Here is a 27,805-nt window from a genome sequence, read left to right on the forward strand (position 1 = left end):
TGGGGGCTGCCGCAAGCCTGCCAGCAATGCTACTGCACTGCCCAGCTCGGGGGGCAGCGCTGCCCGTGGCAGGGTGGTGGAGCCCCGGGTCTGCAGCTGCCAGCGCAGCGGCCGGTGTCAGCGTCAGTGCCGGTGCCAGTGCCGGTGTCAATACTGGTGTGTCAGTGTCGGTACCGGTGTGAGTGTCAGTGCTGGTGCCAGTGTCGATATCCGTGTCAGTGTCCGTGTCAGTATCGGTGTCGGTGTCATTGTCAATGTCGGTACTGGTTTCAGCGTCAGTGCTGCTGTCAGTGTCGGTGCCGGTTTCAATTTCAGTGTCGGCGCCGGTACCGGTTTCAGTGTCGGCGCCGGTACCGGTTTCAGTGTCAGCGCCGGTACTGGTTTCAGTGTCAGTGTCGGTGCGGTACCGGTTTCGGTTTCAGTGTCGGTACCGGTTTCAGTGTCGGTGCCGGTACCGGTTTCAGTGTCAGTGTCGGTACTGGTTTCAGTGTCGGTGCCGGTACCGGTTTCAGTGTCAATGCCGGTACCGGTCTCACTGTCAATGTCGGTACCGGTTTCAGTGTCAGTGCCGGTGTCAGTGTCGGTACCGGTTTCACTGTCGGTGCCGGTACCGGTTTCAGTGTCGGTGCCGGTGTCCCCGCACGCGGGGCCGCCCCGCCCTTGGCCCCGCCTCCGGCGCGCGGCGGTGCCGTCACGGCGTTGCGCAGGCGCGGTGCGGCGGAAGCACGACCGGGCGAACATGGACGCGGGCGGCGGCGGCGGCCAGAGCCGGGTGCAGGGCGGCCCCGGGGGTGGCGGCGACGAGAAACCCACGCCGCCTTGGGGTCGGGACCGCCGGGACCCGCCCTCCGGGCCCGAGAAGGAGCAGGAGCTGGTGAGTGTCGCCGCGCCGCGGGCCGCCGCTGAGTCACGGCCCGTTCGGGCCCGCGTCACCGGCGGGGCAGGACGTCATCCCGCGTCACGGGGCTGGGCGGCATCCCTCCGGGAACGGGACGTCATCCCGCGTCACGGTGGCGGCCAGCATCCCTCCGGGGACTCCCTCCAGCGCGGGCATGTGACGGCAGCGAGGGGTTCCCTCCGGCGGGGCCCCGGCACGTCATGGGGTGCCCGCGTGACGCCATTGAGGGCTCCCGTTCCCGGGCGGGGGGCGCGGGGGTCTCAGAGGAGCGCTGGTGAGGGAAGCCCTGGTGTAAGCAGGTTGTGTGTGTGTGACACTGGGCACTGTGCAGGGATCCCCAGCACGGCGGTGACCTTGGCTCTGGGGGTCCCCGTGGGCCGGGGGACACAGTCTGTGGGTGAAGGGGCTGCTCTCAGTGGGGTGCCCTGCTGGGCTGTGACCTGACGTGCCCCCCTTCGTGGGGTTGTTTTCATACAGCACAGAGTAATGGGGGAGGTGCATCTCACACCCCGGGAATGGGTGGTTTCTTAGGGAAGGTATCCCCAGGAATGTGAGCATTGCTCCACCCTGGCAGCACTGGGGCAGGGTGGTGCCTTGAGCAATGAGTGCATCACTTTGTCCTAGTACCCCTGTAGCTTGGGGTGACATCCCTGCCGCTGTCACACTGGAACTTCTGTGCTCTGCACCCTTAACTCTGCTTTCTCCTGTGCATTTCGGCAGTCTGAGGAGGACAAGCAGCTGCAGGATGAGCTGGAGATGCTGGTGGAGCGCCTGGGGGTGAGTCTGTGCTGTGTCCCTCAGCACAGGAGGGACAAGGAGTCCTGGCCAGGATTTGACTCTGTCTGTCTCTTGCTTATGTTCCTCGTGCAATGGAGGTGGGGGGATTTTACCTTGAGTGGGGTGGGCCCCTGCTTGTCTGCTATGATCTGTCCCCCCAGCCTTGTTGCCTGTCTGACCTGTGCCCAAGGGACCTCTGTGTCCCTGATGTGAGAAGCTTTCTAGCCTGCTGTGCCCTCCTTCTCCAGTTCTTGGGCTAAAGGAGGCAGCCCAGGGTGGGGAACTGTTCTGCTAAGAGCCATGGCTGTGTTTGGGGAGGGCTGGTGAGGGGGTGGCTCAGGAGCCAGCCCCTGACAGGCAGCTTCCCTTTGCAGGAGAAAGACACGTCACTTTACCGTCCAGCCCTGGAGGAGCTGCGGAGGCAGATCCGCTCTTCCACCACCTCCATGACCTCTGTTCCCAAGCCCCTCAAGTTCCTACGGCCCCATTATGGCAAGCTGAAGGAGATCTATGAGAACATGGCTCCAGGAGAGAACAAGGTAGAAACTCTTGGCCCCACCCTCCCATGTGATTGAGGGGACAGTGCTGGGGCAGGCAATCGCAGAGCCCTCTGGACTCTGGGATCTAACACCATTCTCTGTGACTTGCTCCAGAGGATTATAACTTGTGAGGACGGTACCTTTGCCACCTGTGGTGGTTTTCAGGCACAGGGAGGGTGTGGTGTCCCTGGCTGCCCCTGGTTCCCTGTGCCTGGCCTGTGTCTGGAGCTCTGCACTCTTTCTGCAGCGCTTTGCAGCAGACATCATTTCTGTCCTGGCCATGACCATGAGTGGGGAGCGGGAGTGTCTCAAGTACCGGCTGGTGGGCTCCCAAGAGGAGCTGGCATCCTGGGGGCATGAATACGTCAGGTAAGCCTCAGGGGGAACCAGAGGGGAAGGATAAGGGCTCAGGGGAATTTCCTGGAGTGCTTTAGCTCTGGCCTGGCTGGGATGTGTGTTGACTAGCTGGTCATGTGTTCAGCTGCCGCTATCACACCTGCACATGTGTCACTTCATGCTCTATTCATGATGGTTTTCTAGCTGCAGAGATCTTGCTGCTGTGGCCTCTGAAATCTCTGGTCTTAACTCTGTTTCTCCTCTGGTCTTGTCCCCCATAAGGTCTGCAGAATGCAGAGCCTCCATAAGCAGTACACAACCCTGGCTAACTGGGAGCAGCTGCTCCCTGTTCTCACGGCTCAGTGAAACTGATTTTTGTAGTGGTAACGTCCCTTTGTTCCTGCAGGCACTTGGCAGGAGAGGTGGCCAAGGAGTGGCAGGAGATTGATGAAGCTGACAAGGCTCAGAGGGACACACTCCTCACCCTGGTCAAGGAGATTGTCCCCTACAACATGGCCCACAACGCAGAGCACGAGGCCTGTGACCTGCTCATGGAGATAGAGCAGATGGACATGCTGGAGAAGTACATCGATGACAATGCCTACTCCAAAGTGTGCCTCTACCTCACCAGGTGAGGGAGCTTGGCAGGCTGAGGTGCTGGATGGGGCCTGATCCCTGTTGGGCCAAGGTTGCCTGATCTGGTTGTCACCCTCATGTCTGTCTCCTCCTTAAGCTGCGTGAGCTACGTGCCAGAGCCTGAGAACTCGGCTCTCTTGCGCTGCGCCCTGGGCATCTTCCGCAAATTCAATCGCTACCCTGAAGCCCTGCGCCTGGCTCTGATGCTCAATGATGTGGAGCTGGTGGAGGACATCTTCACTTCCTGCAAAGATGTGTAAGCAGAGATGTTCCCTGCCCTCTGCAGCCTTTGCTCATCCTGGTGGGGCAAGGCTCCCCATCTGGGCAGAGTTAGGTTGGATCTGTCACTGTTAGAGGTGTCTGGGGGGTTTGGACTGAGACTCTTGTCCCTGAAATGAGGATGGGCAGGAGTGGGTCATGTCTGTATGCCCTGGGCAGGGTAGGTAGGCTCACTGCTTGGTGAACCTGTGTTTGTGCTGGGGCTTGCTGGGTTCTGGGTGCTCAGGAAACCCCTCCCCTCTGCACAGAGTTGTCCAGAAGCAGATGGCCTTTATGCTGGGCCGCCATGGGGTCTTCCTGGAGCTGAACGAGGATGTGGAGGAGTATGAGGACTTAACAGAGATCATGTCCAATGTCCAGCTCAACAGCAATTTCCTGGCCTTAGCCAGAGAGGTGAGTGTCCCAGCCTGGAAAAGCACCCTGGGCTACCTCCAGCTGTGGCTGCCCTGGCTGCCAGGCTCTGTGCCAAGATTTGAGAAGAAATCCATCATCCCTATGATTTGGGCTCCTCTTGGAGAGGTTGCCATTGTAGGATGTGCTGGCTGGGTGGTAACCTCCTTCTCCCTTGTCTTTGCAGCTGGACATCATGGAGCCCAAAGTGCCGGATGATATTTACAAAACCCACCTGGAGAATAACCGTAAGGGCTTGTGTTGTGGCTTTTATCATCCCTGCCTGTGTGGAGTTCTTGAGGCTGCCAAGCACCTCTGAGCCTGTGTGGTCAGATGTGTATCTGAGGTGGGCAGATGGCATGCCCATGGTCTCTGGCCTGTGCATTTGGGCTTCTCCTTCCTGCTGGTGATGGGGACGGGTCCTTGTTCCCCTATGGTGTGGGATGGCTGCATGTTGAGGGCTGGCAGAGCTCCTGTTGCTGCTTTCCTCACCCTGTCATTGTTCCACAGGGTTTGGGGGAAGTGGTTCCCAAGTGGACTCAGCCCGGATGAATTTGGCCTCCTCCTTTGTGAACGGCTTTGTGAATGCTGCCTTTGGACAGGACAAGCTGCTGACAGATGATGGCAATAAATGGTTGTACAAGAACAAGGATCATGGTGAGTTAGCAGGCTGGGCAGGGCTGGAGGTGCCTCTAGGCTTGGGGTTACCACCCTGTCCCTTTTGGGGTAAGGGTGGCTGAGCTGTCCTATGTCCCTGGCTTCTGCAAGCCCCACACAGGGCACATCAGTTCAGGCCTGATGAGGGCCTTTCTTCCCTGCAACCACAGGGATGCTGAGTGCTGCAGCCTCGCTGGGCACAATCCTGCTGTGGGACGTGGATGGGGGGCTCACACAGATCGACAAGTACCTGTACTCCTCAGAGGATTACATCAAGGTCAGTGACAGATCCTGGCTCTGTGTCTGTGTGGGGCAGTCCTGCTGTGAGCTGGGTGGGCAGCTGGCTGGGGAATGGTCCTTGCTTTGGTCCCCTGTGCAGCTCAGCTCCTGCACAGAGAAGCGTTGGATGCCCTGTGTCCAGGCTTTTGAGCATCTCACAGTGAGGTGCTGGTCTCTTGGGGACTGCCTGAAGCATCCTGGGGGCTCCCCTTGTCACACAGCTCTGAGCTTTGGAATTCTCACCTTGATCCAGGGTGGCATTGCCCACTTCGTACCAACTTGGTCATCCTGGGGAGTGGGTGTGATGGGTGAGGTGACATCAGTCACTGGCTGGCAGGGAGCTTTGTGTTGGTGGCTAGTGTGTGACAGTGCTTCTGCCTTGCAGTCTGGAGCCCTCCTGGCCTGTGGCATCGTCAACTCAGGGGTGAAAAATGAGTGTGACCCTGCCCTGGCCCTCCTGTCTGACTATGTCCTCCACAACAGCAACACCATGAGGATTGGAGCCATTTTTGGGTAAGGGCCTGGCCCCAGCCTCCCCGTGCTGCACAGGGTGGTGCAGCTCCTCCCTCACACCCCTCTGCACTCTCTGCAGGCTGGGACTGGCTTATGCGGGCTCCAACCGTGAGGATGTCCTGACTTTGCTGCTGCCTGTGATGGGAGACTCCAAGTCCAGCATGGAGGTAGGGCATGAGGCAGGGTTTGCCTGTGATTCCTGCTTCCCCATCCCGTGCCCCAGAGCTCCTGGGAATACAGGTGCTGTCCTGCAGCCAGCTTGAGCTCCAAGAGCAAGGCCACATGTCCCTGCTCAGCACTGTGCTGTGCCGGAAGAGCATGACCCTATTTTCCTTATCTGAGCTGCTGCCACACTGGGATTACAGCAGCTTTAGGAGGATAGGAAACCATCAGGTCCCCTAGTAGCCCAGATTTTCATAGAAAGTGGAGACCAAGGGTACCTAGTACTATAGGCCAGCTTACTCTGAGCTGTCCCTGTGTATGACATGGCTCTTTTCCCCATCACTAGGTGGCTGGTGTGACTGCCCTGGCCTGTGGGATGATATCAGTGGGTTCCTGCAATGGGGATGTCACCTCGACTATCCTCCAGACCATCATGGAGAAATCAGAGACAGAACTGAAGGACACCTACGCCCGGTGGCTGCCACTTGGGCTGGGCTTGAACCACTTGGGTAAGGCTGGGCAGTGCCAGTGGCTCATGGGGTGGGAGCATCCCTCCATACTGTCCTTTAACCACTATGCTTTCCTTGACAGGGAAGGGAGAGGCAATTGAGGCCATCTTGGCAGCGCTGGAGGTGGTGTCGGAGCCGTTCCGCAGCTTTGCCAACACGCTGGTGGATATCTGTGCTTATGCGGGTGAGTTGGGCTGGTTGAGGTGAGGGGAGGCAGGAGCAGGTCCAGGGTCCTCTGCCTGCTGATCCTGGCCCTCCACTTTCTGCCCAGGCTCAGGGAATGTCTTGAAGGTGCAACAGCTCCTGCACATCTGCAGTGAGCATTTTGACTCCAAGGAGAAAGAGGAAGACAAGGACAAAAAGGACAAGAAAGAGAAGGAGAAGAAAGAGAGCTCAGCTGACATGGGTGCTCACCAGGTGGGGAAATGTGGGCTGGGGTTTGTGTGCCTGGAGCAGGAACTGGGTTTGGAAGGGTTCCTAAGGGTTCCTGTCCCACCCCCTAGGCCTCGGGTGGGCACAGAGGCTTAAGAGCTTGGGTGTTGGGCTGGGTGCTCCGTGCCTGGCGCTCAGGGCCCGTGTCCCCCCTTGCAGGGCGTGGCGGTGCTGGGGATCGCGCTCATTGCCATGGGCGAGGAGATTGGGGCGGAGATGGGCCTGCGCACCTTCGGCCACCTGGTGAGTGACACCAGGGGGACAGCACAGAGCCGGGAAGGGACCTCGGAATAGAAACTGGGTATTGCCTCACATCTCAGTAGGCCTTGCTGCGCTGGGTGATCCGAGTCTAACACCCCCCTCCCCTCTGTGCAGCTGCGGTACGGGGAGCCCACCCTCCGCCGGGCTGTGCCCCTGGCGCTGGCTCTTATCTCAGTCTCCAACCCCCGGCTCAACATCCTCGATACCCTCAGCAAGTTCTCCCACGACGCTGACCCTGAGGTCTCTTACAACTCCATTTTTGCCATGGGCATGGTGGGCAGTGGTAAGCCTGGGGACAGCCTGGTTTGGGGTTTGTTTGCGGGGGAAAGGTGAGAGACTCATGCCTTGTACACTACTGTGCCTGCGCCTCCTTGTCCCCAGGTACCAACAACGCCCGGCTGGCAGCAATGCTGCGGCAGCTGGCCCAGTACCACGCCAAAGACCCCAACAACCTCTTCATGGTGCGGTTGGCCCAGGTGAGGATACTGTGCTCACTGCTTGTGTGTGGAAGGGGAAGTTTGGGGTCCCTGCCCTGGGTGTGGGAGGAGAGTGGTGTCCTGGGGGTGTCACCCTCTCCTGAGGGCAGGGCTGGGAGTCCCAGGTTACTCCATCGCTCTTTTATGTACTTTCTCTGCCACACCAGGGCCTGACTCATCTGGGCAAGGGAACACTCACCCTATGCCCATACCACAGTGATCGCCAGCTCATGAGCCAGGTGGCTGTGGCTGGGCTGCTGACCGTCCTTGTGTCCTTCCTGGATGTGCGCAACAGTGAGTGTTGCTGGCTCTGTCCCCCTAGTTCTCTCTGCCCTGCAGCGTGGGCATTGCTCAGCCCCTTTATTTCTGTCTTCCCTCTAGTTATCCTGGGCAAGTCCCACTACATTCTCTATGGCCTTGTTGCTGCCATGCAGCCCCGCATGCTGGTCACCTTCGATGAGGAGCTGCGGCCTCTGCCCGTGTCGGTTCGGGTAGGACAGGTAAGGGGCAGCCAGGGCTGGGGAGGGGCTGTGCTGATGTCCCTCTGTGTCCCTGGCATTGATCTCACTCTCTCTCTCAGGCTGTGGATGTGGTGGGCCAGGCAGGCAAGCCCAAAACCATCACTGGCTTCCAGACTCACACAACCCCAGTGCTGCTGGCACATGGAGAGCGGGCAGAGCTGGCCACAGAGGAGCACGTGCCTGTGACGCCCATCCTGGAGGGATTTGTTATCCTACGCAAGAACCCCAACTACGACGTTTGAGCCAAGGGGAAACTGGGGGGTGGGTAGGTGGTTTGGGAGGGGAGGGAAAAACCCTAGTTTGTTTTTGTTACTGAGAGTCTAAGGAAATAAACTATGTGGAGACTATTGCTGCCCTCTTCTCCTTGCACTGGGAGTGCGGGCTGGGCTTTCATCCTTTTGGGTGTGCTTGTGGTCCATGGAGGCCGTGCACACTGCAGATCCCAACATGCAGGACATGAACACAGAGTTGTGGGGTGCCATGGGTGGTCCATGGCTTCAGCAGCCAGCGGTGCCCTGTGTGTGTGCCTGGCACAGCCACGTGTGCTCAGAGTGTGCAACTCCCCTTTAGCCCAGCATGGCCTGTCCCTGCCTGGCTCTGCCCTCCTGGGGGGTCTTTGCTGGCAGCTCCCAACTTTCAACTATCCTGCCAGATGTGCTGGGCTCTGCCATCATTTGGTGCTGCTACAGAGCTGACATTGAGATTAAAAGCTGTCAGGGAGGTGGGGACAGAAGCCACATGGAAAGTATTTTTAGCGAAGAGGAAAGCCCCTGCCCTGTTTCCAAAAGTGACAGTGTCTGACACCTGCTGTATCCCAGCTGGGTGAACACGGGAGGCTGTGTCAGGGTGGGAGTGGGGTGGATGCAGGGTCGGGGTAAGGTGCTGCATCCTGCGGGGTGCAGGGTGGGGAGCATGTCCCCTGTGGGTGTGAGGTGCTGGGGGAGGTCTGGGCAGGTGCCGCTCCTGGCCGGGAGAGGAGTGGGCACTGGATGGGTGCAAGTCCCGCGTCAGAGCAGACCCTGGGTGGGTGCACGTCCTGGGAAGGTGCCGGTGCACGAGAGTGCATCACGGATGTGGCCAAGGTTGGATGGGGCACGGGTGGGTGCCCGCTGGGGCAATGTCAAGTTCTGGGTGAGGCCGGGTCCCGGTGGTGCCAAGCACCGAATGGGTGCGGGTGCCGCTGATGCCGGTTCCTGAGTGGCTGTGGGACGCGGGTGGTGTCAGGCCCCGGGTGAGCGTGCGTCCCGACCGGCGCCGGGTGCGCCCACTCCCCTCGTGACCCTGCACGGGGCGCGCGGCGGCGGGACGGGACGGCACGGCGGGCGTGGCCGCGGGGATGGGGCGTAGCCGTGCGGCCCCCGGCCCCCTCCGGGCCTCGCCCCGCCCCGTCACGTGACCGCGGCGGCGGGGCGGGCGCGGCGGCGGTGCAACGTGCGGGCAGGGGCGGGGCCCGGTGCGGCTCCGGGCGTGGCTGCCCCGCCCCCGTGCGCCCCTCCCCCGCGGCGGCGGCGGGCGCGCGGCCCCGCGGCCCCGCCCCCTGCGCGCGGCGCGGCTCCGGAAATGGTCGTGCTGCGCTGCGCTGCGGCTGCGTCGGGCCGCGCGCGCTGAAGGAGACTGAAGGTAACGGGCGGGGGCGGGGCGGGCGCGCGCCCCGCGGGGGGGGTGGGGGGGCGCCGGTACCGGGGCCGCGCGTGCCGTCCTATTCCTCCCCCTTCCCCGGGCTTCGCTTCGCCGGGCCTTGTCGCGCCGCCGCCGCCGCCACCACGTGGGTGCCGCCCCGCCGCCGCCACCCCCCTTCCCACGCCCTGTCCCGTGCTTCGCTCCTCTGCTGCGCCGGGCCCCCCGCTCGTCCCGATGGTCCCCACGTCCCGGTGATCCCGCGGCGGCCGCGTCCGTCCGCGCCCACGTGCCGGCCGGTGCGCCCCGCCGCCGCTGCCGCCGCTGCACACGTGCTCCCGGCGCCGCGCCCGCCTAGGCCCGGCGCCGCCGCCGCATGTGTTGCGAGCAATGCCGCCCCCGCCCCGCCGCGACCGGCCTCTCGTGCCGTCGCCGGTGCCCGCGGGGCCGCGGTTGCGGCCGGCAGTGACACGTGTCCTTGGCAGAGGCCGCCGCCGCCGCGGGGGGGAGCGGGGCCGCCGGATGCCGCACCGGGCACCGCACCGCGCCCTCCCGCCGCCGTGATGGTGGTGCCGCCGCCCCGGGACGGAGTCGGCCGCAGCCGCCGGTTTGGCCGCCGCCTCGGCCTGGGGGCGAGGCCGCGCTTGGGCCTGGCGGGGCCGGCCGCTCTCGGGCCACGGCCGCGGCCTGTCCCAGCTCCGCCGCCGGTGATTCTTGTCTTGTTCCCCAATCCCCCGTGCGTTCCTGCCTCCCCGAACTGCGGCTCCCGTCCCCCGGCCCCTCACTCGGACCGAGCTGGGCCTTCCCGGAGTCCTCCCCCGGGCCGGGACCCCCCGCCCCGTCGGCGGGCCCAGCACAGGCCGCGGCCCGGCCGCTCCCGGCGCAGGAGAGGCGGCCGCGACTCCGATTACAAACAGCCGCGCGGGGCCCCGTTGTCCCCTCGGGGACGGAACCCGCATTCCCCGGCCCTGCTGGGCTACCCGGGCCAGTGCGAAGCCGGGGCCAGGCCGGGCTCCCCCCGCGGGGCCCGGCCTGATCTCTCTTTCTCTCTCTCCTAGTCAGTCGGATGAACGGTCTCTGCAGGCCCGCTCAGCCGGCCCAGGTTTTTCCCGCGGGGGGGTGAGTATCCTGCTCGCTCCCGGTTGTGTTTGGTGGAGGAGACCCGGTCTGGCTGTCCCCGGGTGTCCCTGTCCCCTGTGAGACAATCCTCCCCCTCTGTTTAGGGTTGATTGTTCTCAAGGCCTAGCTAAGCTGGCTCAGGTACGGGCTGTCCGTGCCGGGTGCTTGGGTCGCCGGTGAGAAGGGGCCCGGGGAGAGCACTGGGGGTGCAACCCAGCCCCTGCCACCTCCTGAAACACTGGCAGGGCCCATCTCCGCTGTGTTGTGGCTCGGGGGATCCCTGGGATGGGGTGGCACCCCCATACCGAGGCACAGCCATGATGGGATTGGGGTGCCCCATTTCCCAGTGTTGGTGGGACGTGTCTGGCAGTGCCCGCAGCGGGGCTGGGGGCCGGCAGTGCTGACGCGTCCCGGCGTCAGATTACAGGAGGCACCAGGGCCGCTCCCTTGGGTGTCTGGCCGGCAGCGGGCTCACTGGGTGCCGCGGCGTGCAGGGGACCCCCGGCAGTGTGCGGGGTACTGCCTCTCCTCCCTGCCCCGGCGGCCTTTGCACTGGGGCGGGGAGAGCGGCACTGGCTGCCAAGTCCTTCCTGGGACAGGTGTCCGGGCTGCCTGGGTGCTGGCGGTGCCGGGGGGCTGCAGACTCCCGTGGGCAGGGCAGTGGGCAGGAGTGTCGGGGGCGTGGGGGGACGAGGGAGCTGCTCCCTGCCTTCCCTGGTAGGCGTTTGTGGTGTGCGCCGGGGACCCGGTGCCACCGGCAGGAACAGGTTTGGCCGGCCGGGGGAAGCGCTTAGTAGGTCAGCCGGGGTGGAGCTGGGCACGGCTGACGCCGGGGTGCCGCCGGCCCACCCAGCCCCCCGGAGTTAGTGGTGGCCTAGGTGTTGGTGGCAGATCATGGGCGCTGGTGCCCAGTTTTGTGTAGGGCCCAGACAGGTTTTGTGGGGTCACCTTGGGTGGGTCTGTCCTGCTGGTGGGCATGGCTGGGTTTGGGGCATGATGAGGGGTCTGCTCAGAAGGGTGTGAGGACCTGCCCAGGCTGGGTGACTTGGCAGTACCTACCCCATCTTCCCCATGGCCCAGTGGGGCAGGAGGAGGTGCCTGGGGGTCCGTGCCTTGGTGGGATGCTGTCTGTGGGGAATGGCTGATGCCTGGCTTTACAGTGGTAGGCTGTGGGGCTGGAGATTTGCAGATTTTAGTGCTGACATGGACAGGAGACAGATGCCTAGGGTGTTGCCATCTCCAGCTTATGCCCACTGTCCCTGTTCCCGCAGATAGCGAGGGGATCCTTATGCACAACCCCATGAAATGAACAAAGCTCCACAGCCCACAGGAGGAGCCCCGACTGCCCCGCACCCTGCCCCTTCTCCCGGACTGCCGCAGGTAACTGTCCCCTGCAGGGCTGGGGGACCCAGCTTTGCCACCTCAGTTGGTGCCAAGGGCAGTGGTATCATCTTTTCCCTCCCTGCCTTCTTCCAGCCAACGTTCCCACCTGGTCAGACGGCACCTGTGGTTTTTAACCCGGCACCGACCTCACAAATGAATACGCCTTCTCAGCCGCGCCAGGTAAGGATTTTGTCCAGAGCTGCAGAGGGTGGTAAGGGATATCCAGCAGCTTTCTGCTTCCTGGCCGAGTAGCCCACACTGCCACGGAACCCAGGGGTGTTAGGAGCAACGTGGTGCCCCTCGAGCCTGGTGTGTGCCTTTGAAGGGGGAATGAGCCCATGGTCTGGACCATGACTGCCATCTGAGGACCTCCTGGCCCTGGGGTGGGTGGGCAGGCGCCTCCAATGAGGATGCCCACAGAGTGACTGCTCTTCTCTCCTTCCTCCCCTGCCCCAAACCTCCCTTTCCTCCTCTCTCAGTTTCCAGCAGGGCCTCGGGCTATTCACCAGCAGGTACTAACCCGCTTCCCCTGCCCTGCATGCTGAACACCCTTCCCTGACACTGCACAGAAACACCCACCTTGGGCATGAAGGGGCTGGGGAGCATGTGGGGACCCTGGACTCTGGGGAAAGTGTGGGATGCCTGCTCAACTTTGGGTAGGTTTCTCTGCAGTGTCTCCCCAATTCCCTCCTTGCATGAAGCCTGCAGCATGTGGCTGTGCCTGTGCTAACTCCAGCCCAGGCTGTTGCTTCTGCCTGTGCCCTTCCTCATCTCCCTCTTCTTCCCTGCTTTGCTTGGTCTCCAAAGGCCCTGCAGTGGCGTGCAAGGCTCTGGGTTCCATCAGCCCTCTTGTGTGGAGGAGCTGTTGGGGACAGATCTGGTGACATCCTTGGCTGTGCTGTCTGGGAGCTCATCAGACCCATCCCTGCCCCTTGGAAGGTCCCTAGAAGGGATCTCAGTATATTTGGGATGTGGGCACAGAGCACAGGTCTCCCTGACTTCTTGTCCTTTCCTCTGCTATCCCTGTCCCAGTGCCAGTAACTCCTGTCTCTCTCTTTCCCCCTTTCCCTCTGTATGCGTGCGCTTGCTAACAGGGAGGATTCAGGTCTCTTCAGGTAACGCTTTCTCCTTGCCCCGGGGGTGCGTGCGCGGACCCTTCCTTGTCCACTCGTTGCGGGGCTGGAGCTGCTGCTCCCGGGGATGCTTTTGCCCGGCAGACAAGCTGGGTCGGGATGAGCGGCATAGCCGGGGTGGGAATGCGGAGCTCCGCATGTTGTCCGGCTCCGGCATGGCGGGACTACAGGTCCCAGCATCCCCCGCGAGCCGGTGCAGAGCACGCCGGGACCCGCCGCCGCCGGGCTGCGTGCGGCCGTGGCCGGCCCCGGGCGCTGGAGCTGCCGGCCCCGGGAGGGCTGGGCCGGGGCCGCGCCGGGCATGAGCTGGGTCGGGTGGACCCAGGCGGCCCCGCAGGTGCGTGGGGACAGGATGGTGCCGGGGCGGGGGGTGGCCTTGCAGGCTGCCGAGGCGGTGCTGCGTGCCGGCAGCGTGGGGGGGGGCCGGTGTCTCCCCCCGAGTGCGGTGGTGGCAGACGAAAGTGCTGGAGCTGCTGCTGACGCTGTGCCTCATCTCTCCCCAAGCATTTCTACCAGAACAGGGCACAGCCTCCTGCCAGTGCGTCCCGCGTGCAGAGTAACACGACGGCTCGGCCCGGCCCTCCTGCCCATGTGTATCCAGCTGCTTCCCAGGTGATGATGATACCCTCCCAGATATCCTACACACCTTCCCAAGGAGCCTATTACATTCCCGGACAGGTGAGGGCAATGCTTTGGGCTCTGTGGGGGATGGGGGGGGGGGGTGGGTTGGGATGGGCACCGGCGGGAGGTATTGCCTGGGCTTGGAGCCCAGGTCTGTTCTGGCAGGGTGGAGGGGGTCCTGAGACTCCGAGCACCCACTGATTTGAGCAGGGTGCTGCTGACTCTGTAGAGACGCGGCAGGCAGTACTGGTCCCCTCCCCAGCAGTTCTCTGAGCCACCTCGTGTCTGCTCTACCTGTGTCCTGCTCACTGCCCTGGTGTACAACTAGTTCACAGTCAGGTTTGGGGTCACATGAGTGTTTTGGGGGTATGTCCATGCTCTGCAGGGGACATAACTGACTTATTTTCTTTCGTCTTGCAGGGTCGCTCCACGTACGTTGTCCCGACCCAACAGTACCCGGTCCAACCTGGCGCCCCTAGTTTTTATCCTGGAGCCAGCCCCACAGAGTTCGGGACTTACGGTACAGACAGAGGGGTTGCTCTGCTCCCCAGTGCTCTTTCAGTCCCAGCACATCCCTGCTTTTTTATTCCCCTGGCCTCTGTGTGTCCCTCTGAGCTGAACACAGCTGACTGGGACTGACTCTGTGACCCCGTTGTAGTTTTGGGGGACAGTTCCTTGTTTCCCAGCAGCACATCATGTCCCACTGGTCCATTTGTACCAGTCCACTCACCCCTGTCCTTTTCCAAATTGGGGCTGTTTAATATTTAACTCTGCTGGCGGAGGCCTGGGGCAGACTTTATCCCCTGCTCCCCCTCACTTGCTGTCAAGGTGGTGAGCAGTTCAGTGCTTGCTGACCCCCCTCAGCTCCTGCTCCCTAGCCGGGGTGCTCCGTGCCTGCCCCCTCCTGGTGCTTGGGGAGTGCGATGTGAGCAGCCCCTCCTCCTTCCCCCTGCTGCGTGTGGCCACCCGGGCTGTGACTATATTTAGGCTTGGTTGGCCCCGGGAGGCCCAGCAGACACAGAAATGTGAGCCGAGGCCTCCGGCCTGGCCCTGGCACAGCAGCAAAGCATAACCGGGGCAGAGATGGGCTTCTCCTGAGCCAGGTACGTGCCCGGCCTCCCTCCCTCTTGTCTCAGGGCCCAGCCAGCCCCTCAGAGGAGGGAGGTGGCTCCTGGCTGTGGCTGTCTCCTGTGCTTGGGCCAGGACACTGCTGCACCTTTGTGCACTGAGCACAGCCCTGGGCCGTGCTCTGGGTATCTCTGTGAGGTTCTAGGATGGGTGTACCCCCAGCCTCTGCTTTGGGGCTGCTGTGGCTCTTCCTGAGGAAGCTGGCAGCACTTGCCTCTTGCCCACAGGACTGGTAGGGTGACCCTTGACAAATGAATCAAATTGGGTCTCCTGTCTGGTCCTCAGGGCTAGGCAGCTCAGGGTCTCCTTCCTCCTCCCCATGCCCAGCCCATCCTGACGTGTGAGGCCCGTTCAGCGTCCCTGTGAGTCCCCCCAAGCACAGGGAGGGTCCCTGACTCAGAGATGAGGCAGTCACCAGAGCACCTTGGTTGACTTTCAGGGTCAGTGCAGCAGGGGAGGTGCTGGAGCCAGAGGGGGCCAGGACCCAGTTGTGCCTGTCCCAGCACACCCGTATCCCTCTGGCACTGCTCTGGGGTGATGCTCACGGATGCCCTGGGAGGAGTGGAGCACTTCTTCAGGGCTGTGCCAGCCCTGGATGGGGTCCAGCTCTGCCTCTGTCCCTCAGCACAGCTCCTTCCTCTGGGCTGGGCTCTCCAGGGACTCGGGCTGCACGGGGAGCCTGAGCCCCTCAGCCTGGGTGTGAATGGAGGCTGCCTGGTGCCGCCCTCGGGCTGGTGCTGGCCCTGGGGAGATAAGGGCGCAGGCAGGAAGGCGGCCACCGGCAGAGCCAGGAGTACCTGACATGGCCGAGTGTCCAGGCAGGGCTCTCTGGTGTGGAGCTGGTGGGCACGGTGGATGCCTGCGGGGCCTGGCTGGGCGTGGGGGTGGCGCGGGGACGCTCTCTGCTTCACAGGGAAGGAATTCCGTCAGGCCTGTCAGGCGGGTTGGGACAATCCAGGCCGGATGCGATGGGGGTTTGCAGCAGAGCAGCGAGGGCTCTCCGGGCTCCTGACAGACCCCTGTGTTTGGGAGATCAGGGAGTCTTCAGGACAGGCTTGGAGGATCTGGCTTGGCTGCTCTGACGCTCTCTCCTCTCCTTCAGCGGGCGCGTACTACCCGGCGCAGGGGGTGCAGCAGTTCTCAGCGGGGGTCCCCACTGCCCAGGTCATTGTGAGCCAGCAACCACCGATCCCCCCAAAACGAGAGCGCAAGACGGTAAGGAGCCATCTGCCTCCAGGCGTGGATGGGGGTGCTCGTGTGCGAGAGGGTGTGCTCGTGTGGAGGAGGGGGATGGTGTCAGCCCCGGGCGCTGGTGGTGTGTGGGATGGGACGTGGTGCAGCATGCCAGAGAAAAGGGTTGGCACAGGGCTGTGTCCCCACAGGCTGGAGGGCTTAGCAAGGGAACTGGGGTGCACGGTGGGTGCTGGCGACCTTGGTCGTCCCGGCGGGCAGCGTTGTGCTGAGTCACAGCTCCCGGGAGGGCGGGGGTGCCGCGGCTGCCAACTGCTGTCTGCTCCCGGAGATGCCGGTGCTCAGAGGCCTCGCATGGGGCCTATTTATAGCGGGGAGCCGGTGGCTGCCGCCATGGCCCTGTGCTGAGAGGCAGGGGGTGCCACTGGGAGGTGGGATGCTGGCATTTTCTCATCAGAGATGGGTTGAGCTCTGCACTTGGTGTTCTGGGAGTAGGTCGTGTTCAGAAGGTAGAGAGAACAAGATTCCTGGCTGCACTATCCCCTGCACTGTAGTCCCAGCCAGACCCACGTGTACCCCTCCAGTCACCCCACAGCTGGGTGCCCTGTAGCTCGTGCTGCACCCATGACATGGGGCACGTGAGGCTCTGGGCATATAGGGTGTGCCTGGCGTGACACAGTGCTCACTGTGGTTTCTGTGTGCGGAGGTTAGTCCTCTGTATTGTCCCTAAATGAGGGGGTTCTTGTAGCCCCTGTGCCAGCACAGTGATGTATTGGGGTCCCCTCACTTTGGGAGATGGGCACTGGCCTGGGGACCTGCTGGCTCCAGCTGTGTTGCAATGACTTGCAAAGGCACTGGAACAGGAGAGTGTCTGCGGGACACTGTGCCCTCTGGTGAGGGGATGAGGCACCCACTGTTCCCCAAACTGCATGGCCAGGACAGGCACTGCAGTGAATGAACTTTCCTTTTCCCTTTGGCGAAGGGTGTCCTCTGGGGTGTTGGGCTCATGGAAAGGGGGTGGCCCATATGTTGTGTCCTGCAGTCTGCCAACAGCTTCCTCACTCTGCTCTGATTCTTGGACAGATCCGAATACGAGACCCCAACCAAGGTGGCAAAGACATTACAGAAGAAATTATGTCTGGAGCAAGGACCTCATCCACCCCCACTCCTCCACAGGTAAGTGGACCCTCTGACTTCGCAGCTGCGGCAGCAGGAAGTGCACATGGCCCTGTTCAACTCCCTCTTTGCCCCCTCAGGCTGGAAGCGGTTTGGAGCCCCAGGCCAATGGAGAGACCCCCCATGTAGCAGTTATTGTCCGGCCCGGTAAGTGCCCTTGCCAGGGCTGGCTGTGCCAGCTGGCATGGCTGCAGCAAGATTCCCCTGGTGTTGGCATTGCGGGATGTGAAATGCCAGCCCCACTGTTCCTTGGTTCTCTTGACTCTTGTGGAGTAAGAGGCCATCCCTGCATACCTGGGAACCTGCGTCCCCTTGTTGGATCCAGAAAAGTTTATGGGGGCTGTTTACTCATCTCAGCTGTCCTCTGGGCACTGGAGGACCCCTGTTGTCCCCATCCTCCATTTGTGATGTGACTTGGCACATCTGTCCCTGTGTCTCCTGAAGATAGAGGGATTTGGGGAGGAACGTGGGATGAGTAGGGAATCAGAGAGTCATCCATTAATGTCATCCACCTTGCAGATGACCGCCCGAAGCCTGCGCTGGTGGTGAGCAAGCCCGTCTCCCTGGAGCCCAGCAAATCGGCATCCCCGTCTCCTCCCCCTCCCCTGATCCCCGAGGTGGAGCCCGTGGTGCTCTCGCCCGTGACGCTGGTGCCAATGGAGCCTCCTGTGGACACGGACACGAAAGCGGAGCAGGGCGAGGCGCCACCTGACCCGCAAAAGACGTTAAGCGCCATCACTACAGTGCCAGGGGCTGCGGAGCTGCCCCTTGTGCCCGCGCCCAACATGGACACGGTGGCTGCGGGGGAGGAGGAGGAAGAGGAGGGGGAGGTTGCTATTTCCCTCCCGGAGCCCACCCTGCAGGAGCCTGTGCCCCCCGAGGTGCCGCCGGTGCCCGTTGTTCCCTCGATGCCAGCCGTGCCCCCGGTGCCGGCTGCGCCGTCGCCACCGCCCGTTGTACCACAGGCCCCTGAAGCGCCTGCCAAACCCGCCTCCCCCAGCCCCCCTCCGCCCCGGGAAGAGCCCTGCCCCGAGACCACTGCTGAGGCCAATGGGGTTTTGGAGGAGACGCCTGAGACGGTCCCTGAGGCGCCCGTGTGCCAGCCAGTGCCGGTCTCTGAGCCGGTGCCTGTGCCCACCCTGGACTCCCCAGTTGCCCAGCCTGAAGAGCTGCCCCTACCCAATGGTGTGGAAGGCACCAGCAAAGCGGAGCCGAGTGAGGAGCAGCCCGAGTCAGATGTCAGTCCCATCTCAGAGCCTGAGGAGCCAGCCCAGCCTGGCACCCCTGCCTCCCCACCTGCAGAGGAGGAGGAGGAAGAGGGCGAAGGCCCTGGTGAGACCCAGGAGCGAAGCTTGAGCCCAGCCCCTGCCCCTTCGCAGATCTCGGAGGCGACCGCGCAAGGTTGGGAATGCTGGGCTGCAGGGTGCCCCAGGGTGGGTGTTGGGTGGTGGGGGGCATCGCATGGCATGAGGTACAGGGAGGGTGTTGGAGATGTGGTCAGGGATACAGGATGTGTAGGTACGGGATGCTGAAGGGGACAAGGTGGATGGTGGGATCAGGGAGGTGTCTGGGGAGTACATCTATGCAGTGATGTATGGGGTGGGCATAGAGGGCTGTGTGTGGGGGATGTCACAGGGAATGGAAGTGTGTTTTATATGACGTTTTATGCAGAGGTGTAGGGTGATGTATCAGGGTTGTATCTGAGGATTGTCCCCAGTTGTTGAGGACACTGGGAGGTGGCGGGTTAGCAGGGAAGATGTAGGGCATGGTGTGTAGGGGTATGCAAGTACACAAGGGGTGATTGAGGAAAGTGAGGTGCCCTGGGGATGTGTTAGGGTTTCTCGTTATTTCTTTAAGCATCCTGCACAGGAGTGTTGGGGTTACATAGGGGTGATGGGGAAGATGGGCTCACAGGATGTGTTTTATGGAGTGCCTTGGGCAGGGATACAGGGGTGCTCTAGGAGGGCAACCTCAGGGCAGATAAATTTCTGAGGAGCACGTGTATGGGCTGGTGTATAGGGGTGCCAGGGAGGGGAGTGTGTATGGGAACAGAGATTTGTATGGGAGTGTCCCTGTAAGGGCTGCCTGTAGAGCAGTGTCTGCAGGGATCCTCTGACAGGATGGGGAGCCCACACTAGGGCAGTGATGTGGATGGGAGGCTTTGATGAGGCACATGGAAAATCAGGGTGTGTTTGGGGATGGGGGCTGTTATGGGGTGGCAGGACGACATCCTTGTGGCTGCATCTTGAAGCTCACCTGCTGTTACCGGGGCCTTGCTGGTGACCCCATAGCTATTGTCAGGGTGCTGGGGACTGGGAGGGTTCCTGTCTTTCACCTTCCTGCCTCTCCTCCCAGTCGCCATGTCGGTGCCAAAGAAGAAACGAAGGATGAAGGAGCTGAACAAGAAGGAGGCAGTAGGTGATTTGCTGGATGCCTTTAAAGAGGTGAGTGTCCTGGGGTGTCTGGGGATCACCCTGTGTCCCATCTCCTCCTGTGATGAACTCTGCTTTGTGCCATCGTGTCTGGGCCACTGATGCTCTGTGATGGTAATGAGGATCTGAGGTGGGGTGGACACTGAGGAGTGGGGTGAAGGGGACAGGAACAGGCTCGTGTGGGTGACTGCTGTCCCTGTCCCCTCTGCTGCAGTCTCAGACTGGTGATAGTGCCTCGGAGGCGGAGAACAAGCCCCCTGTGTCTGCCCCTGCTAGTGAAGCAGAGGATGTGGCTCCTGCCCGTCCACAGGAGGAGTCTGAAGAGACGTGGGAGGAGAAGGAAGACAAGTTGGCCCCGGAGAAGGGCAAGGCTGCTGGCCAGAAGTATGGCTACAAGGAAGGTAAGCTGTGCCTGGGCACAGTCCTCTGCTGGCAGCCACCACCTCTGGACCCAGCAGTAGGGAAGGTGTGGGTGGCATGGTCCCTGTGTCCTAAATTTTACATTCTCCTCCCATCTTGTCCCCAAGCTTGGCATGGGATGGGGAACAGAGTTCCCAGCATAAGGGTCTAGGCAGGAGGCAGGGACCTGGTGGAATCAGGCTTTTAAGCATGCATGGTTTTGCTCATGGTGTACTAGCCTGGGACAGTTCTGTGGTTGTCTATATCTCACCTTGCTTGTCCCTGTGTGGACCCAGACCCACCACAGCTCAGGGTGGAGAATATGGGACAGACCACATCAGTGTTCCCCTTGCCCCTCACTGCAGAGCAATGGAAGCCATTGAACCCTGAGGAGAAGAAGCGATATGACCGGGAGTTCCTGCTGGGCTTCCAGTTCATCTTTGCCAGCATGCAGAAACCTGAGGGGCTGCCCCAGATCACAGATGTGGTGCTGGACAAGGTCGGTGCGGCCCTGGAAATCGGGGAATTGTGGGTGGTGGTTAGGTGGGGATCTGGCTCCTCTTTGTGCCTTGGGAAGGTGGGGCAGGGACTTACTTTTTTGCTCAGGGTCCTGTTGTTGCATCTGCAGTGACCCTTGAGCCTGGGTTTGGTGGGTGTGGGGGCACCTCTGGGGCCTTTTTTCCAGTTCCTTGTCCCGGCGCTGAGGCTGGGGGATGGATCCATCCCGCTCCTCTGCCCCCGGGCATCCTCAGCCGTGTGTACCTTCGCAGGCCAACAAGACCCCACTGCGGCCAATCGACCCCATCCGCATCAATAGCATGAACTGCAGCCCTGACTTCACCCCCTCCTTCGCCAACCTTGGCCGGCCTGTCATGGGCAACCGGGGCCTGGTGAGTATCTCCTCACTTCATTCCTGCCGTCCTGCTCTGCCTCTCTGTGATGATCAAGCTTTCGAGCCGTTGTGTCTGGGCCACTGATGTCCATGATGGAGTTGAGGATCTGAGTAGGTGGACTGGAGACTTCTGGGAGCCAGCTCACGTGGTCCCAGAGCAGAGAGCTGAGTTTCTTCTCCGTGTGTCAGCCCTCAGGCTTGGGTCCCCGCCGCTCCCAGCCGAGTCAGAGGAAGGAGCCCCGCAAAATCATTGCTACTGTGTCCCTCAATGAGGATGTCAAGCTGAACAAGGCCGAGAAGGCCTGGAAACCCAGCAGCAAACGTGCTTCCGAGGAGGAGGATCCTGAGAATATCAAGACACAGGTGGGAGCTGGGGTGGGCAGGCAGTTGGAGGGCCTGGGGGGAAGGTGCCCAGCTCTTGCTGACCCTGTTGCCCTTGCAGGAACTGCTCCGCCGTGTCCGCAGCATCCTCAACAAGCTGACACCCCAGATGTTCCAGCAACTGATGAAGCAGGTGATGGAGTTGTCCATCGACACGGAGGAGCGGCTCAAGGGTGTCATCGACCTCGTCTTCGAGAAGGCCATCTCGGAGCCAAACTTCTCTGTTGCCTATGCTAACATGTGCCGTTGCCTTATGGGGGTGAGCAGAAGCTGGGTGGTCTCCTGTTGAGCAGGCAAGGTTTTTTTGGCCATCTCAGCTGAGCTTAGTAGCGTGCAGGTCCTTTCATGTGGAGTGGGGAAACTGGGGTGTGTGGATGGAGGACCGTGTTCAGAGTCTCAGCAGGGCATCACTGTGTTGTAGGGTGGCTTTTCCCTGATTTGAGTAATGCCACCTTATTTGCCCAGCTTTTGGGGGAGACACAACTCATGCTCTTTCTCTGGGTTATACCTCTCCCTGCAGCTTAAAGTGCCCACAACAGACAAGCCCACAGTGACTGTGAACTTCCGCAAGCTGCTGCTCAACCGCTGCCAGAAGGAGTTTGAGAAGGACAAGGATGATGATGAGATCTTTGAGAAGCGGCAGAAGGAGATGGATGATGCCAGTGCTGTGAGTTGTGGTGGGAGTCTGCTCTGAGGGCTGGCATGGGTGTCCTTGGCTTGGCTCTGTGCCCTGAACTGGCCTGTTGTGCTTTTTGTGCAGCCCGAGGAGAAGGCGCGTATGAAGGATGAGCTGGAGGAGGCGCGGGACAAGGCCCGCCGACGATCCCTGGGCAACATCAAGTTCATTGGAGAGCTCTTCAAACTGAAGATGTTGACAGAGGCCATTATGCATGACTGCGTGGTGAAGCTGCTCAAAAACCACGATGAAGAGTCTCTTGAGTGCCTTTGCCGCCTGCTTACGACTATTGGCAAGGACTTGGACTTCGAGAAAGCCAAGGTACTCCTTGCCCTGCCCTACCTTGCTTGCTCTTCCCTTGCCTTTAGAAGGGATGTGACCGTGGCTCTGTCCCTCTATAGCCCAGGATGGACCAGTACTTCAATCAGATGGAGAAGATCATCAAAGAGAAAAAGACATCATCCCGAATCCGTTTCATGCTGCAGGATGTGATTGACCTAAGACGGGTAAGGTTGATGGAATGCAGTTGCCTGGGGACTGTCCTCCATCTGCTGCTTGGTCCCTTGGAGCTGCTGGCTTATGTCCTCTGAGTGCCAGCACTCCATGTGTCCCCTCTATGAGAGAGGTGGGTATGTGAGCTGTGGCCAGCCCCAGAGACACCATGCTAGCCCCTGCTCTTGGTTATCATGGTAGTGGTAGTGGGCACACAGTAATTGGCGGCTGTTTAATGCAGGGGGGCTCTGGAACCTGAGCCTTTTTGTGCCAAAAGCTGCCACAACACATGGAGAGTGGTGATGGCCCAGGCCGGAGACCAACCTGAGACTTTGAGAGTGGGGTGGCTGGGAAGGGGGAATCCCTTTCCCTCCATCTTTCAGCCATCTCAGTTCCCTCTTCCCTCCTTCCCTGCCCTCTGCAGAATAGCTGGGTGCCGCGGCGGGGAGACCAGGGCCCCAAAACCATTGATCAGATCCACAAGGAAGCAGAGATGGAGGAGCATCGAGAACACATCAAAGTGCAGCAGCTCATGTCAAAGGACAAGAGGAGAGGACCCCCTGGGCCATCCTCTGGTGGTGAGCGTCTGGGCTTGGGGGCACTTGAGTTTGCTAGGAGTGGGTTGCTCCTGCTGGACTCTGCTCAAGGCTGGTCTGCACCTTATGACTGTCCCTCTTGTGCTCAGGACGCAGTAGCCTGGTTGCAGATGATGGCTGGAACACGGTGCCCATCAGCAAGGGCAACCGGCCCATTGACACCAGCCGGTTAACAAAGATCACCAAGGTGAGGCTGGGCATGCGGTGGGGCAGCCGAGCTGGCTGCCTGGCCTGGGTCATGCCTTGGTGGGGGATCAGGCCTGACTGTCTCCCTCTCTCTCCACCTGCAGCCTGGATCCATTGACTCCAATAACCAGCTCTTTGCACCGGGTGGGCGGCTGAGCTGGGGCAAAGGCAGCAGCGGAGGGTCTGGCGCGAAGCCCGCAGATTCAGGTAGGCAGTGTGGGACTGGCTGGGTGCTGTGGGACACAGTGGGAGGGGTGATCTTTCCCCTGGCAGTTCCTCTACTAGGGAGTTGCCGAACTCTGAGACTTCCCTCTTTTCACGCCCAGCATCTGATTCAGGGCGACCTGCCACGAGCACCTTGAACCGCTTCTCAGCGCTCCAGCAGTCAATGCCTGCCGAGAGCCCAGAGTCCCGCCGTGTGGTGCAGAGGTGAGGGGCCAGCCCTGCCTTGGTGGATGGGTGTGTGGGGTTGAGGGAGAGCCCCTGATTCAGTCTTGTGGTTGATCGGTGTATAGGCAAGTTACAGTATCAATTGCCCCTGTGGCAAAATGGGTCCTTGAGAGAGCTCAGAGTGGTTAATCCTTGTGGCAAGGAAGGTTGACCTCACCCTGGGTGTCCTCCCTACTGTTCAGCACTTGGGTGACCACCCCTGCGTGCTCAGTCTGGCCTGAGGGTCCTTGGATAGACATTAATGGGTGGGAGTGTGAGGTCCCCAAAGAGAGCTGGAGTTTGGATTTGTGTGGGAGAAGAGGAAAACAAAGGGAGGCTTTGCCACAGTCTGCATCAGAAGGAAGGTGTGGGTAGGACAAAGGCAGGCAGTGCTCAACCATGCCAAGGAGCAGAGTAAAAGGAAAGGGTGTGAGTTGGGACAGGAGAGAAATAGGGAATAAGTTTTCCCCCAAGAATGGTCAAGTGCTGAAAGAGAGGTGGGGATTGGAGTGGCACAGCTTTACTTTACAGAGCTCTGCAGTCTGGGGTCAGGGAGGATGGTGATGGGTTCTTCACACTGTGTCTTTCTCTCGCCCAGGAGCAGCTCCAGCCGTGACAGGTCAGAGAAAGCTGGGGACAGAGGGGAGCGGGAGTCACGTTCAGAGAAGGGCAGCGACCGTCTAGAGCGTCTTGATCGGGGAGAGAGAGTAGACAGGAACAGATCTGCCCTCACCAAGAGGAGCTTCAGCAAAGAGACAGAGGATAGGAGCCGAGAACGGGAGAAGCAGGGCGGCCCTGAGGCCGTGCGCAAGGCTGCGAGCATGACGGAGGAACGGGACCGGAGCCGAGAGACCGGTGAGCTGGGGAGCGCTGATACCCCAGGCTCTGGCTGCTCCTGCAGCTCTGCCTGTCCCTGGTGATGCCTGATCCCTGCTCTTCTCCTGCAGTTAAACAAGAGCCAACACCTCCTGTAACATCTACCAAGCCCGCGCTGTCGGAAGAGGAACTGGAGAAGAAATCCAAGGCGATCATAGAGGAATACCTGCACATCAATGACATGAAGGTGAGAGAAGAGGGTGGCCATGTTCCTCTGACATGCCAAATGCTCCTGTCCCTGTGTGGTAGCACTGTTGGGCAGGGTTCTGGTGGTGCCTGGAAGAGGAAGGGGGGAGCCAGAGCTGGCTATAGGGCAGTACTGACCCCCCTTTTCCCTGCAGGAGGCCCTGCAGTGTGTGCAGGAGCTGGGCAGCCCCTCCTCGCTCTACATCTTTGTGCAAAATGGCATCGAGTCCACGCTGGAGAGGAGCACCATCTCCCGTGAGCACATGGGAGCCCTGCTCTGCCAGCTGGTGAAGGCAGGCACGCTCTCCAAGGAGCAGTACTACAAAGGGTGAGGGGCTAGGGCAGCCTGGCTTTGAATTTGGCCCTGCTTTGAGTAGGACTTCACACTGAAACATCCTGAAGTCCCTCCTAGCCAAGGGTATGGGGACTGCTGGATCCCAACAGCTCCCTCTGCTCTTCAGGCTGCGGGAGATCTTGGAGATTGCAGAGGACATGGAGATTGACATCCCACACATCTGGCTGTACCTGGCTGAGCTCATCACACCCATCCTGCAAGAAGAAGGCATCCCCATGGAGGAACTGTTCAGGTGAGGGCTGTACTCCTCAGCAGGCCTGGCACAGGAGTCCTCCTTGGAGCAGGTAGCTCACCCAGGTCTCTTGTGCTCCACAGGGAGATCACAAAGCCCCTGGTGCCCATTGGGAAGGCCACCACGCTGCTGGTCGAGGTGCTGGGCTTGTTGTGCAAGGGCATGGTAAGTGCATGGGGCTTGTGGCTGCTGGCTGCAGTCTCAAGGACTGGCATTCTGCCTGGGGCCCAGGTGGAGATTGAACTCCCCTGCCACAAGAGAGGATGGTGAGGGGCATCCCTCTCAGTGTCTGGGCCATGTGGCTGGCATGGCCAAACCACAGTATCTTCCTCCCTGGAGATGGAGGGCATGCCGTGCTGATGCCAACTGTCTGTCCCACAGGGCCAGAAGACTGCAGGAAAGCTGTGGCGGGATGGGGGCCTGAGTTGGAAGGAATTCCTGCCTGAGGACCAGGATGTCAACAAATTTGTCACAGAGCAGGTGGGGGCTTGGTGGCAGCAAGGGGCAGGCGTGGGCCGTGGGCAGATCTTGGGCAGCGTGAGAGTGGCACTCCCCTGTGCTGCCTTCAACAGCTCTCTCTGCCTGCTTCCCCAGAAATTGGAGTACACAATGGGGGACAGCTCAGACATGCCAAGCCGCAAGGAGCTGACCTCAGAGGAGCTGTGCAAGCAAATGGACAAACTGCTGAAGGAGAACCCGAACAACCAAAGAATATATGACTGGATTGAGGTGAGGGTGGGGACACAATGCCTGAGTGTCTGGAGGCTTCCTCTTGGCTCCCTCTCCAGCTCACAGTACTTTACCCTCCCCCCTCTAGGCCAACCTGAGCGAGCAGCAGGTCTCGTCCAACACGTTTATCAGGGCCCTGATGACGTCTGTGTGCCACTTGGCCATTGTCTGTGAGTACCAGGGTGAGGTGGGAGCGGGGGGTGCCCCTGCCTTGCAGTGCCCCTCTCACACCCTGTCCCCTGCAGTTGAGAACCCGTACCGCGTGGACGCCATGGTCATCCGCAACCAGGCCAAGCTGCTCCAGAAGTACCTGCGGGATGAGCAGAAGGAGCTCCAGGCGCTCTATGCCCTGCAAGCCTTGGTGGTGAAGTTGGACCAGCCTCCCAGTGAGTATCGTGGGTGTGGGTGGGGCAAGGAGAGGGTGGCAAATGTGTCCCCACCCCAGCAGAGTGGCCGATGGCTGGAGAATAGCAGAGGTTCCCCTTTGTCCCCCCACCCCAGACCTGCTGCGGATGTTCTTTGATGCCCTCTACGATGAGGATGTCATCAAGGAGGAGGCTTTCTACAAGTGGGAGTCCAGCAAGGACCCGGCCGAGCAGCAGGGCAAAGGGGTGGCTCTCAAATCGGTGACAGCCTTTTTCACCTGGCTCCGGGAAGCTGAGGATGAGTCGGACAACAACTGAACAGCTGTGAGGAGGAGGAGGAGGAGGAAGGGGGGAGAGAGAGCGGGGCACCCTGGGGAGTGATTCCATCCCTTCCCACCCCTGGCCCCCATGGACTTGCTGATGCCAGGGCTGAGGGACTTGCTGTTCCCCTTGCAGCCCCCCTCTCTTTTTTTCAGTTCTCCTCTCTCTTCCTCTGTCCTGGTTCTGTTTGTAAGGCCTGTACGAGTTTGTCATGATGATAATAAACAGATGCTGACTGAGGCGGTGGCTGCCATGGGTCCCCTTGGGGACCCTCCTCGCCCCCCTCCCAGTGCAGGCACACCAGGTTTCTGGGAGTGGGGCAGAGCACCCCTGGATTCATGTCATGGAGAGGGGGGGATGGGATGGGGACATATCTCTCCCCTCCTCTCCCTCCTCCTCTTTCTCCTTCCCGCCTCTTGATGAATATAGAGAGATTATATATATATAAACTTATTAAATTTGGTTTGGGGACAGGAGCGTGATTTCTCCCCCTCCCCTGTCCTCTCTCTATTCCTCCATCACTGCCTGGACCCCCTCCCCTCTATGGTTTTTAAATTTTAAATATAAATCATTCCCCCCCCAGCTCCTGCTCTGACACCTGGGGAGGGTGCCGGGGAGGAGGGGGGGTGGCCCCTTCTCTCTGGGCCAGGCTGAGTCCCCTCCACGACCCCAAAAGCCCCCATCCTCCTCCCAAACGTTTAAGGCCACAATTGGGCAAGCGACAGGGCGGCCCCCTCATCCGCGTCCCCTGTATTTATAGAGCGCCGGATGTGACGAGCCGCATGTGTAATTATTAAAACAAGGATTCAATTACTGGTCACGTGAATTTGTAAATAATTTTTTTTTTTTGCCTTTTTTTTTTTTTTTTCTTTATGGAGTATTTAATTGAAGATTTAAAGGCATCTTTTCACCTTAAAACTGGAAATAAAAGAACATTGCTAAATAATGCCCCGTGTGCCGCTGTTGCCGCCCCCCCCCTCCTCCATGTCCCTTGTACCTGGGCTGGTGTGGGGGTGCCAGCCTTGAACATGGGCACGGACCAACCTCCCCTGTCACTGCAAGGCAGGTAGGTACTCCCTGCTCCAGGGTTGGAAGGGTGGCAAGGGGGTTGGATGTGCCTGGAGCCAGGCCCCCTGGACTCCCCTTGCTGGCACTGCCCAGCACAGTGTCTCTGGAGGTGGAGGAGACAGCCCTGCCAGTGCCCTGGCTGTGGAGCAGAGCCCTG

General features: G+C 60.8%; 2 protein-coding genes and 2 non-coding genes across 12 annotated transcripts; all 4 read left to right on the forward strand.

Moving 5' to 3' along the window:
• The first annotated feature begins 723 nt into the window (after nucleotides 1-723).
• Nucleotides 724-7,988, forward strand: PSMD2 (proteasome 26S subunit ubiquitin receptor, non-ATPase 2). Its single transcript, XM_054282616.1, has 21 exons — nucleotides 724-874; nucleotides 1,619-1,675; nucleotides 2,050-2,214; nucleotides 2,462-2,583; nucleotides 2,957-3,181; nucleotides 3,284-3,442; nucleotides 3,714-3,858; nucleotides 4,043-4,103; nucleotides 4,366-4,512; nucleotides 4,683-4,789; nucleotides 5,177-5,304; nucleotides 5,384-5,471; nucleotides 5,813-5,975; nucleotides 6,058-6,159; nucleotides 6,247-6,392; nucleotides 6,567-6,650; nucleotides 6,783-6,951; nucleotides 7,050-7,144; nucleotides 7,312-7,438; nucleotides 7,526-7,644; nucleotides 7,725-7,988. Exons 1-21 carry the CDS (start codon nucleotides 740-742, stop codon nucleotides 7,905-7,907), a joined length of 2,727 nt encoding a protein of 908 aa, XP_054138591.1. The 5' UTR covers nucleotides 724-739; the 3' UTR covers nucleotides 7,908-7,988.
• A 1,214-nt stretch (nucleotides 7,989-9,202) lies between these two features.
• Nucleotides 9,203-27,526, forward strand: EIF4G1 (eukaryotic translation initiation factor 4 gamma 1). 9 transcript variants are annotated; one of them, XM_054282596.1, is made up of 35 exons: nucleotides 9,203-9,285; nucleotides 10,341-10,401; nucleotides 11,673-11,781; nucleotides 11,878-11,964; nucleotides 12,264-12,296; nucleotides 12,879-12,899; nucleotides 13,422-13,595; nucleotides 13,959-14,058; nucleotides 15,769-15,881; nucleotides 16,941-17,033; nucleotides 17,114-17,180; nucleotides 17,553-18,434; nucleotides 19,389-19,477; nucleotides 19,680-19,866; nucleotides 20,230-20,363; nucleotides 20,617-20,754; nucleotides 20,946-21,119; nucleotides 21,199-21,396; nucleotides 21,658-21,804; nucleotides 21,898-22,134; nucleotides 22,215-22,319; nucleotides 22,730-22,883; nucleotides 22,991-23,088; nucleotides 23,192-23,294; nucleotides 23,414-23,516; nucleotides 24,115-24,371; nucleotides 24,464-24,579; nucleotides 24,734-24,906; nucleotides 25,040-25,165; nucleotides 25,249-25,330; nucleotides 25,547-25,645; nucleotides 25,760-25,894; nucleotides 25,983-26,064; nucleotides 26,140-26,280; nucleotides 26,396-27,526. In XM_054282596.1, the coding sequence occupies exons 3-35, from the start codon at nucleotides 11,707-11,709 to the stop codon at nucleotides 26,575-26,577; spliced, it is 4,905 nt and encodes a 1,634-aa protein (XP_054138571.1). In that variant the 5' UTR covers nucleotides 9,203-9,285; nucleotides 10,341-10,401; nucleotides 11,673-11,706; the 3' UTR covers nucleotides 26,578-27,526. The 9 variants fall into 9 exon arrangements, with proteins under 9 accessions (XP_054138571.1, XP_054138573.1, XP_054138574.1 ...); XM_054282598.1 differs by having other exon boundaries at nucleotides 23,426-23,516; XM_054282599.1 differs by having other exon boundaries at nucleotides 20,635-20,754.
• On the forward strand, nucleotides 19,522-19,598 carry LOC128941327 (small nucleolar RNA SNORD66). Its single transcript, XR_008483513.1, has one exon. It is a non-coding gene; the product is annotated as a small nucleolar RNA SNORD66 (small nucleolar RNA).
• On the forward strand, nucleotides 20,797-20,871 carry LOC128941328 (small nucleolar RNA SNORD66). Its single transcript, XR_008483514.1, has one exon. It is a non-coding gene; the product is annotated as a small nucleolar RNA SNORD66 (small nucleolar RNA).
• Nucleotides 27,527-27,805: the final 279 nt, after the last annotated feature.

Source organism: Melozone crissalis, unplaced genomic scaffold (assembly GCF_028551555.1).
Source record: "Melozone crissalis strain CALT ecotype California unplaced genomic scaffold, PUWL_Pcris_2 ptg000034l_1, whole genome shotgun sequence".
NCBI lineage: Eukaryota > Metazoa > Chordata > Aves > Passeriformes > Passerellidae > Melozone > Melozone crissalis.